At 36.8% G+C, this 11,953-nt stretch overlaps 1 protein-coding gene across 1 annotated transcript in view; it reads right to left on the bottom strand.

Moving 5' to 3' along the window:
• The window catches only part of PIGK (phosphatidylinositol glycan anchor biosynthesis class K), a 117,206-nt gene extending 107,183 nt beyond the window's left edge, over nt 1–10,023 (bottom strand). The window contains exon 1 of the mRNA XM_017531433.1: nt 9,892–10,023. Coding sequence (XP_017386922.1) covers nt 9,892–9,984 — 93 coding nt within the window. The 5' untranslated portion in view covers nt 9,985–10,023. The remainder of the gene's footprint in view (nt 1–9,891) is intronic.
• Between the last annotated feature and the right edge of the window lie 1,930 nt (nt 10,024–11,953).

Genomic DNA, 11,953 nt, shown 5'->3' with positions numbered 1-11,953 from the left:
GGGGTGGGGGGGAGTTGGGGAGAGATAGCATGGGGAGAAATGCCAGATATAGGTGATGGGGAGGAAGGCAGCATATCACACTGCCATGTGTGTACCTATGCAACAATCTTGCATGTTCTTCATATGTACCCCAAAATCTAAAATGCAATAAAAATAAATAAACAAAAAAAAGAAATCAAGCGGCAACAGGAGGCCTAAGGTAAAGACCATCTAAGAGCACGGAACACCTCAGGGTGGTTGCAGAGCAGGAAACACTGCTTTGGTCCCAATGAATGCCTTCTCAACAGGGAGCTTGCATGAGGATCTCGTAAAGAGTACTTGGCTAAGACCTCTGAGAAGGGAGGTGACCTCTGCTCACAAGATCTGAGAGGGTCTTTGCAGATGGGAGCTTGCAAGGAGGAAAAGCCACCTAGGTTCTCAGAATATGGAGTAATCTTGATTGCTCTATGATGGCAATGCTCCTGAGATAAAAAGCCCCTGATGCATTACTATGGGCAAACCTGGTAGTGCCTTATCTGCTATGCTTCAGATGCAAAAGCACCTTGATAGCAACTCAGTGTTCTAGGTTTGCATAAGAATCACAGCTGCTACTGAATATTGCAGACTACACCTCTCCCCCTTGGCTATCTTGCCCACATTACTCTCAAGGCCTCTCCCAATAGTTTCAAGGCCTCCCCAGTCATCCCTCTTTGTTCCCCCACCTCTCAATTAACAAGTGTATACACCTAATAAAGGCATGTGGAGCCCACAACTCAGTGCCAATGTGGTCCCCACGCTTGCACTGGTCCCCTGGACCCATGCTGTAAAATTCCACTCTTTGACTTTATTTCCTTTTCTCAATCCCTTGTCACGCCAGGACTAAGGGCACCCACGAACAGGGTTGGGGCTGGTACACAACACATGTAGTTTTTACAGTTGTAATAACAACCATCTTACATAAATTTATGAAGATGCCAGTATTTGACGTTATGGACTAAATAATCAAAAGAGCTTATAGCTTAAGATACTATGAGGACAAAAGTCCTGAACTGGAAATCTGGAGATCTGGGTTTCAGTCTTAGCTTAGCTACCAATTAAACAGAGTAACCTTGATTAAGATACTTAACCTCCCTGGAGACTCAGTTTCCTTATATGCAAAATGAAAGCAATGCCAATCCCGTATCATAGTGCTCTTTTGGAGAACTGTGAGATATATGTGCAAGAGCTTCTGCTTTAAAAAATTATTTAGCATTACTCAAATGAAAGCATATTATATAACTCATATCTTTCTATTTCCCATAATGTGAAAATTATTAAGAAAGTAGAATGTATGCTCAGTTAAGAACGTACAATTTGCTTGTTCAACATTTAACAAGGCTATTATTTAAAACTGCAACCTTGCCACACCATTTTTCTTATCACAATTTATTTTTTCTACTGTGTTTACTGTCGTCTTACATTATATATAAAATTAACTTATTTATTACATGTATTACTAATCGTCTGTCTTTCCCCAAAACAATGTAAGCTTCAGTAGGCAGAGGCTTTCATCAGTTATATTCAATGATGTATTCCAAGTAAGTTTGGCAAACAGCGGATTTTGAATTTATCTTTTGAATGAATGAATCCGTGGTCCAAATGCCTTTACAGTCTGTGAACAAATCAAGAGTCTCTTACAGAAAACTGAAACCACATGGTTGATAGGTTCAGAATAAGGGAAGAAGGTATTACATAAAGGTTGTACTATAAAGTTGTAACTTTCAAAATCTCCTTTTAGGTTGTACTCTGATAATTCCTCAAAGTGATCACTGTCTACGATGAGAAGGCAAGGTAAAATGTTTAATCCAGAAATTTAATCAAAGATTAATATTTCACTTTAGTAATACCAGATAATTTTTATCCTCACGAATTGCTTGTGAGATATAATCTCCCAATATTCTCAACAAAAACAAAATTATCACTCTTTGAGCTTCTCATGTTAACTAATTATTTAATATTGGTCATAACATTAAAAATAAAAGATCAGACAAATGTGCTGCAACACCCATAAAGAGTACTGAGGTTTCTCTTTTTTTTTTTTTTTTGGCTGAGAGATATAATTGAAAGAGAGACGGGCCTAATTGCTTTTAAATATTTTATCTCAAACATAGACAGGTCTTCTTCATGTGCTTCTAATTTTCCATTCAGTCTTCTAATTGTGACTGATTCATGTCTTCATTCTACACATGTTAATATGCTTCCTGTTAAAATGTCATTCAATATCCATTCTCACTATGCTCTAGGTACTTTATTTGAACTTGCCAATACAGTTGATTGAGCACATCCTCTAGCATTCTGCCAGGGACCATTTCACCAATGTATTAAAGTAAGTCTAAATTATATTTGCCATCTCAAGACACTAAAATTTTCTAACACCATCCTGGCAACTAATGAACATGATTTTGATTATATGTTAAAATAATAGTAGATATAAGCCATGCTGACCTCAGATCAGCTCCCAAACATTGTTAATTACTAGACCTGTTAGAATCCCCAGGCTTAAATCTGGGCTCTATTACTTACTAGGTGTATAAACAGAAAAGTTGCTTAACTTTTCTGTGCCTCCAAATCTCCATCTATAAAACGGTAATAATACCGTCTAACTGAGAGACTATAGGAATAGTGACTGGAACATACTAACAGCCTGAAAAATACAAGCAGCTTTAATTTTGAGCTAACAAGATTTCAGGGAGACTAAATTTAAACTTCCACTTGTACACACATCTGTACCTGTGTGCAAAGATGCACAACCAAGTGTAAAGACCTAAGTATTATATATGCTGCCTACAAGAAACTCACTTCACCTATAAACACGCACAGACAATGTGAGTGAATGAAAAAAGACATTCCACAAAAATGGAAAACAAAAGTGAATAGCAGTAGCTGTACTTAGATCAGAGAAAACAGACTTTGAGTCAAAAATTATTTTTAAAAAAAGATAACTACACAAGATAACTACACAATGATAAAGGAATCAATTCAGCAAGAGAGCATACAATTATAAATATGTATGCATCCAACGCTGGAGCACCCAGATCAGTATATAGCAAATATTATTAGATGTAAAGGGAGACAAGAGATCACAATATAATACTAGGTGGGGACTTCAACACTCCACTCTCCATTGGACAGATCACCTGGACAGAAAATTAACAAAGAAACATCGACTATTTTATTTTATTTTTGAGATAGAGTCTCGCTCTGTTGCCCAGGCTGGAGTGCAGTGGCACAATCTTGGCTCACTGCAACCTCTGCCTCCTAGATTCAAGCAATTCTCCTTCCTTAGCCTCCCGAGGAGCTGGGACTACAAGTGTGTATCCTCACACCCAGCTAATTTTTGTATTTTTAGTAGAAATGGGGTTTCGCCAAGTTGGTCAGGCTGGTCTCAAACTCCTGACCTCAAGTGATCCACCCGACTCAGCCTCCCAAAGCGCTGGAGAAAAAACAGACATTTGCAGAACATGTCTTCCAACAATGGCAGATTACATATTCTTCTCAACCGCACATGGAACATTCTCCAGTATAGACTGACCACATGGCAGGCCACAAAACAGGCCTCACTAAATTTTTAAAAATCAAAATTATATCAAAAATCTTTTCTGACTACAATAGAAAAGAGCTATAAATCGATTAACATGACAAATTTTAGAAAATGTTCAACTATATGGAAATTAAACAACATGCTCCTAAACAACCAATGAGTCAAGGAAGAAATTAATAAGGAAATTAAAATTTTTCTTTAGATACATGAAAATAGAAACACAACATACCAAAACGTATGAGATAAGGCAAACCAGTACTAAGAGGTAGGTTTATTGCAATAATCGCCTACATCAAAAAGTACAACAATTTCAAATCACCTAATAACACGTCTCAAAGAACTAGAGAATAGACCAAACACAAAATAAGAAAAGAAATAATATAGATCAGAGCAAAAATAAACAAAAGAGATTTTAAAAATACAAAAAAAAAAAAAATCAATGAAGCAAAAAGCTGGCTTTTTAAAAAAATAAACAATATCAACAAACCTTTAACAAAACTAAGAAAAAAAGAGAAAAGACCCAAATAAATATAATCAGAAACAAAAAAGGAGATATTACAAATGGATACCACTGAAATACAAAGAAGGCTATTATATACTAGAGGCTATTATAAACAACTATACACAAATACATTGAAAAACCTAGAAGAAATGGATAAATTCCTGAACACATACAAGCTACCATGACTGAACCAGGAAGAAAGAGAAACCCGAACAGACTGAGACTAACAAGTTTGAAGCAGTAATAATAGTCCCTCAACGAAGAAAAGCCTAGAATGGGATCGCCTCACTGCTGAATTCTACCAAACTTTTAAAGAACTAACGCCAATTCTTCTCAAACTATCCCAAAAAATTGAAAAAGGAGGAATTCTTCCCAATTCATTCTATGAAGCCAGCATTACTCTGATACCAAAAGCAGAAAACAAGCATACAACAACAAAAAAAGAAACTACAGGCCAATATTCCTGATGAACATAGATGCAAAAATCCTCAATAAAATACTAGCAGACTGAATCCAACACAACAAAAAGATCATACACCAAGATTGAGAAGTATTTATTGCAAATCAATAAACATGATTTATCATATCAACAAAATGAAGGACAAAATCCATGACTGTCTCAGTAGACACAGAAAGAGCATTTCATAAAATTCAACATCCCTTCACGATAAATTAGGTATAGAAGGAACACCTACACACAAAAAGGCCATCTATGAAAACCCACAGCCAATATCATACTGAACAGGAAAAAGTTGAAATCTTTCCCTGCAAGAACTAGAACAAGACAAGGATACCCACTCTTCCCACTCTTATTCAACATACCGCTGGAAGTTCTAGCCAGAGCAAGTAAGCAAGAGAAAGAAAGAAAAGGTATCCCAGTTGAAAAGGAGGAAGGCAAACTGTACTTGTTTGCAAACAACATGATCTTATATATAAAAAAACTGAAAGACTCCACAAAAACACTCTTAGAACTGATAGACTAATTCAGTAAAGTTGCAGGATACAAAATCAACAGACAAAAATCAGCGGTGTTTCTATATACTAATAATGAACTAGTTGAAGAAAAATCAGGAATGTAATCCCATTTACAATAGCTACAGAAAAATTAAATACCTAGGAATAAATTTAACCAAGAAGTGAAAAATCTCTACAAAGAAAACTACAAAATATTAATGAGAGAAAATGAAGAGAACATAAAAAGATGAAAATGCTTCCATGCTCATGAATTGGAAGAATAAATACTGTATTGTTAAAATGACCATATCACATAAAGTGGTCTACAGTTCAATGCAATCTCTATCAATATACCAATGACGCTCTTCACAGAAATAGAAGCGCAATCCTGAAATATCTGCAAACTATTCATCCAATAAGGGATTAACATCTAAAATATACAAGGAACTCAAAATTATATTAAGAGCAAAAAACCCCAAATAATCCAATTAAAAATGAGCAAAGGATCTGAACAGATATCTCTCAGAAGACATACAAATGGCCCACAGAATATGAAAAAATGCTCAATATCACTCATCACCAAAGAAATGCAAATCGAAACCACAATGAGATACCATCTTAGTGGCTATTATCAAAAAGACAAAAAAATAACAAATGCTAGTTAAGATGTAGACAAAAGGGAATTCTTATACACTGCTGGTGGGAATGTAAATTAGTACAGCCACTACAGTGAACAGTATGGAGGCTCCTCAAAACACTAAAAACAAAATTAGCATATGATCCAGCAATTCCACTACTGGGCATATATTCAAAGCAAAGAAAACCAGTAGGCCAAAGAGATATCTACATCCCATATTTATTGCAGCACTATTCACAATAGCCAAGATACAGCATCAACCTGAGTGTCTATCAATAGATGAATGGATAAAGCAAATGTGTGTGTGCACACGCACACACACATGTATATAAAATGGAATGGTATCCACCCGTAAAAAGAATAAAATCCTATCATAAACACCTACATAGATGATCCTGGAGGACATTACATTAAGTGAAATAAGTCAGGCACAGAAATTTAAATCTGAGTGATAAGGAAATATTTAAAAACTTGATCTCATGGAAATAGCATAGAAGAGTGGTTAGTAGAGGCTGGGAAGAATAGGAAGGTGATGGGGGTATTACAGAGAGACATTAGTTAACAGATATAAAAATTAGAGATAGCAGGAATAAGTTCTAGCCTTCTATAGCACTTTAGAATAACTATAGTAAACAATAATTTATTATATTTTCTCAAATAGCTAGAACTCTTTTCTAACATTTTGAATATTATCAACACAAAGTAATGTTACAAGTTTGAGGTGATAGATATGCTAATTACTCTGATTTGATCATTTCATATTGAATATATGTCTCAAAATATCACACTATACCCCATAAATATGTATAATTATTCTCAATTAAAATATATATATTAATATTACAAAAAGAGAGGCATTGCTTAAAGAGAATACAACACTGGTCAGAATATAAAGTATCTATTTCTGGAGATTTGTGAAGTATCATTAACAGATTTTAGAGTGTACAGACACTTAACCCTCAAGAATATCAATTTTCACTAGAATATGATTTGCTGTAGTAATGCAAGTTAAATCTTATGTTAACTACCAATAGAGGTAGAAGGAGATTGTGATCTCTAAAATTACTATGGTTAGGATAAAATACACTTAATTCAGCAAAGCAATAACATGGTATTTCACATTAGATGAAACTGAATGGGTTTCCTATTGTTAAGCATTGTATCTGATTAATTGTTGACATCAAAAATATAAATAATAACCTGCAGAAAAAGTGTGTGTGTGGCATATGTGTATATGTGTGTGTGTATGTGTGTGTATTTTTCCTCCTCCAAATTCAACAGCTGCCTAGACATTAAAGAAAGCAATGTGCTACAGTGGTTAAGCACTGGTTAGGGAATTCAAAGACCTAAGCTAAAACACAGGTCTTATCTCGCAACTGGCTATGGAACTGGGGTAAGTCATTTAGCTCTTTAGACTTGACTATCCTCATGTAGAAAATGAGAATTGACCCAAATAATCTCTAATGTGCCTTCCACCTCCAAAATTCTTACTTCTTTCAGACCTTAGTGAAAAAGTTTAGATGGCAAAATTTTTTTGTAGTTGTCTTGACAATACAGTCATTATAAACTTATTCATTCTACATACAGTAAATGGAGCATTTATTATGTGCCAGATAGCATTATATAGTGAACACAAAAATCACTAAAAAGCATGCTGCTTTCTCTTTAAGAATCCAGAGTTTGGCCGGGCACGGTGGCTCACACTTGTAATCCCAGCACTTTGGGAGGCCAAGGCAGGTGGATCACGAGGTCAGGAGTTCAAGACCAGCTTGGCCAACACAGTGAAACCGTCTCTACTAAAAATACAAAAATTAGCTGCGCATAGTGGCAGGCGCCTGTAATCCCAGCTACTTGGGAGGCTGAGGCAGGAGAATCTCTTGAACCCAGGAGGTGGAAGTTGCTGTGAGCCAAGATCGTGCCACTGCACTCTAGCCTGGGCGACAGAGCCAAACTCCATCTCAAAAAAAAAAAGAATCCAGAGTTCAATAAAGAGGAACATGCAAACACATTACACTACAATGCAACATTCATTAATTTATCACACTCATTGGGTAACATGTGCCAGTCACTGCCCTGAGGGCTCCAAATACAATGATGGGCAAAAAATAGTTACAGTACTGCCTTCAAATAGGTTACTATCTAATTGGATATACATTTAGCAGATAAGGGCAAACTACACATCCTATAAAGGAAAGATACACAATATAATAAGAGAATAACAGAGGAATCTGACCTGGTCAGGAAAATTTTCCTAAAGAAGTGACTGTTGGGTTAAAATCCAAAAGATGAAGAAAAGAGAAAACACAGTTCCAGACAGAGGGGAGACAACTCTAATGTGAGAAGAAGCTTAAAGGTTTTGAGAAGCTGAAAGAAAGCATAACTAGAAGTTTGAAAGAGAAAGAGAGAAAAAATTGGAAGTGTAGTCAGGGGCCAAAAAATATGCAGGGTCTTGTTTGTGGGTCATAGTAAAGAGTTTAGAGCAACATTAAGGTACCTGGGTGACATGATCAGAACTGCATTTTTAAAAGTTCCTCTGGCTTCAATTTAGAGAATGGATTGAAAGGAAAAAAGAATGACTCAAGGCAAACCATTTAGGGAACTGTTGCTCCCAACTCTAAGTGAGAGATAATGGAATAATAATACAAAGTATACACGAGTTATAGTAAATGAGTGCTGTATCAAGTGTACAAATTACAAGAGTAAAGGCAAAGGTAAGGGATAGGGAAAGGTTCTACTGAGGTTATGCCTTTACTGTATCCCAGCAAGTGAATGCCGGAAACAGGATATATAAAATATCGTGAGGTGAAAAAGCACAGCAATTATGTAACTACAATAAACAGTAATGGTATCCAAGATGAAGTATTCAAAATTAGAATAAAGGAGGGAAACAGAACTTCTATTTACTCTTATTCATGTTTTCTAAAAAATATGCTATGTAAATACCAAATATATGTTAACAGTAATTCATAAATACGTATGAAGTTCATGCTCAGTATCTTTTTTTAACTGATAGGGTGTGTATTCAAAAAGTTTGGAGTCCACTCATCTAAGCTCAAGGTGCCCAGGTGGTGGGGAGAAAAGGTTCCAATGTGGAACACTGGAAAGGACCCAGAACATAATGTTTAGACTTTATTCTGTATGCAATGGAAAAATATTTAAGGTTTCATCAGAATAATAACCTGATCAGGCTTACATTTCAGGGAGACCAATCTAGAATCAAAGTGAGGAAGGCCTATGGAAAACAAGATAAAGTAATTGCAAGAGTCTAGATAAGAAGTGATCACAGCCTGAATTAAGTCACTGGAACTGCAGAGGTGAGGGCAATTTTAAGAATTCAGGTCACAGAATGTAGTGATAATTAGAACAGGAGATAAAGAGATTAAGACTCTCAGGTTTCCAGCTTAGAGACAGTATGTCTGGGTTGAGAAATGGAGGAGAAAAGGGGTGCTTTGTTTTTCAATGTCTTTTTAAGAGGAGGTAGGATGAGCACTTTGGACACAGATTTTCAAATGTCTCCTGACTATCCCGGCTTCTTAAGTCAGCTGGAAATGCAGATTTGAAAAAGATACTAGACATCTAGATTGTAGAACTGGACTGAGGAATCATGAGAGTACGGTGGATAGTTAAAAGTATTATAGAGCACCAGAACGTCCTGTGTCCACGTTTAAAAATGGGAGGTTGGGGGAGCCCAGGATAAAACTAAGCACCCCTTTTCTCCTCCATTTCTTAACCCAGACATGCTGCTCCTAAGCCAGAAACTTGAGAGTCTATTTAATAAACACTTCTCTGTATCCCATCTTCTAATTATCACTAAATTCTATAATCTGAATTCTTAAACTTGCTCTCACCTCTCCAGTTCCGTCTGATTCCTATCAAAACACGCCTGCAGCTAAGTATTGGAGAGTAGATGCCGCACTCTTAAAACGGACATTTCACCAGCCTCTTGCCCATACTTCACCCAGTAAGAACTGCACACATGCAGGGGCAAAGGATCAGATCCTCCTCTGCCTCCGAGGGTTTGATTCTTTTAATTCATCGTTTTAAAACGCTGAAGCAGACCGACACTTTCTTAACCCGTGCCCAGTGACACACCCTCCTCAAAGCCCAGCCTGGGTCAGGGGCTGATTGACTCCAGGAGGCTTCCCTCAACTGCTGTGTATCGGACATCTGCTGAACAGCTCACAGCCACTACACAGCCGGCCTCTCCGGGCTCTGTACTCAAATGATCCTGACTCCTACCTCGATATGACTAGCGGCCACGCTGCCGAAGGAAAAGAGCAACACCGCTGTAAAGGCAGTCGCAGCCCAGCTTAGGCAGTGGGAGACCGCCATGTTTGCCGGCTTCAGACTTCCCGCACCTGAAGGGGCGGAGGGAGTGCCGTAAAGCAGCCCGGCGAGTTTTTGCGACGCCATCCGCGCCTCTTTCAGGCGGTCCTCGAAGGCTTCAGAAGTCAGCGCTGTCACCGACCTGGAGGGTCCCGGCCAGCTGGGACGAGGCAGACCCAGGATATCGACCTTTTATCTTTAACCGCATTTTCAGTTTGAAAGGTGTAAAATAGGTATAACATTTAAGAAAAAAAATTTGAAAGGTGAGCGGAGGGAAAACCTGTGACTCCTCAAAACTTTAAAAAGTTGTTTCTCTTTTCCCTTTTTTTTTTTTTTCTTCACAGAGTGATGCTAATTCTTTGAAAATAGGAAGTTGGATGTGGTGGGAAAAACAGGCGTTTTAGCACAAAAAGATTAATTGGATAAACTATAAATGGAAAATATGGGTGCAATTCAGAGGCTTGGGGTCTATTACATAGTGAAAGAATGAACATGGGGAAGCTAGTTAAGTTTTTGTTTCTTGAATATCTTCTGTAATTATGGAACTAAAGCTTATCTGGAAGAGACACACCTCATGTACATATATGTTCCACCATTCTCTTTATTATGTGCATTCAGTTTTAAGTTCTGCATTTCATCTTTAAGCTCTGCATTTCATATAGTATGACATAAACGTTCCATGCTGCTTCATAATCCTCACGATTTTAACATTTAATGGCGAGATAAAATTCCATCCATTATTGATACCTCAGCCAAAGTAATTGTGCCTCTACTATACAATGCAAAGGTTTTAAGTTTTACTATGAAAATAATATTATAAAGAGTATCTTTGTATGTTTCGCTTTTTACATCTGTTGAATTATTTTGTTTGGATAATTTTCCTGAAATAGGAATTTGGGGTCTAAATATTCAAAAATATTTTAATAACTATCAATGAAGTTACTTTCTAAAATGAACACTGACAGTGCTATCAGAATACACAACCTAACACCAAATCATACCATGTTTTTCCTTTAAATTCTTTGGTATAAAATATTACCCCAGGTTACTATACTTGTAGTTCTTTAGTTACTGTCAAGAGCTGATGTTTTTCTTGTGTTTCTAAATTATCTTGTGTTTCTAAACTATCAGTTCTAACTAAAGAACCAATGTAAATTCTTTGTTTATATATTTATGTTTTGCATGTGAATTTGAGTAATATATTTACAAAGAAGTAACATTAGCTTTTGCCATATTTTATGCTATTGCTTTTCCCATTCTCTTGTCTCTCTTTTCCCTTTCTTTGATTTCTTTTGCTGTTGTACTTTCTGAGAGGTTTAATGCTGTGTAGTCAAATTTAGGTTTTGCCATTATGTGAATCCTAAAAATGAATGCACTGCCAGAATATCTTCCATTTATTCATTAATTCAGCAGATATCTATTGGATGCTGATGATTATGAAAAAAAAAGTAGCAAAGGTAAGAAGCCATGTTTGCTAATTTTGTTCCCTTGCCAGCAATATTTCACAAAGCCCCTGACTCACTGTGAGCAGCCTGGTGGAAGAATGGCCTGAAGACCATAAGCAGGATAGGGAACAGATTATCACATCTCTTGCCTGAACCACTGAATTTTTACAAAAGGTAAGTTTAGTGATCCTAGCCTTTGCCTCTTCCCATACATAAGATAATGTCTGACAGGATTAATGATTATGCCTCAAATTCATGACCAGATGTAACTTCATACCCACACTTTGATGAGACTTCACTTGTATTAATCCATTTTCATACTGCTATCAAGAAGTACCTGAGACTGAGTAATTTATAAAGAAAAAGGCTTAATGGACTCACTGTTCCACATGACTGGGGAGGCCTCACAATCATGGCAGAAGGCAAAGGAGGAACAAAGGCACATCTTACATAGCAGCAGATAAGAGAGCATGTGCAGAAAAACTACCCTTTATAAAACCATTGGAGGCCAGGCACGGTGGCTCACACCT

This window comes from Cebus imitator, unplaced genomic scaffold (genome assembly GCF_001604975.1).
Source record: "Cebus imitator isolate Cc_AM_T3 unplaced genomic scaffold, Cebus_imitator-1.0 Scaffold3, whole genome shotgun sequence".
Classification (NCBI taxonomy): Eukaryota; Metazoa; Chordata; class Mammalia; order Primates; family Cebidae; genus Cebus; species Cebus imitator.
This window is presented reverse-complemented; position numbering and strand designations above follow the sequence as displayed.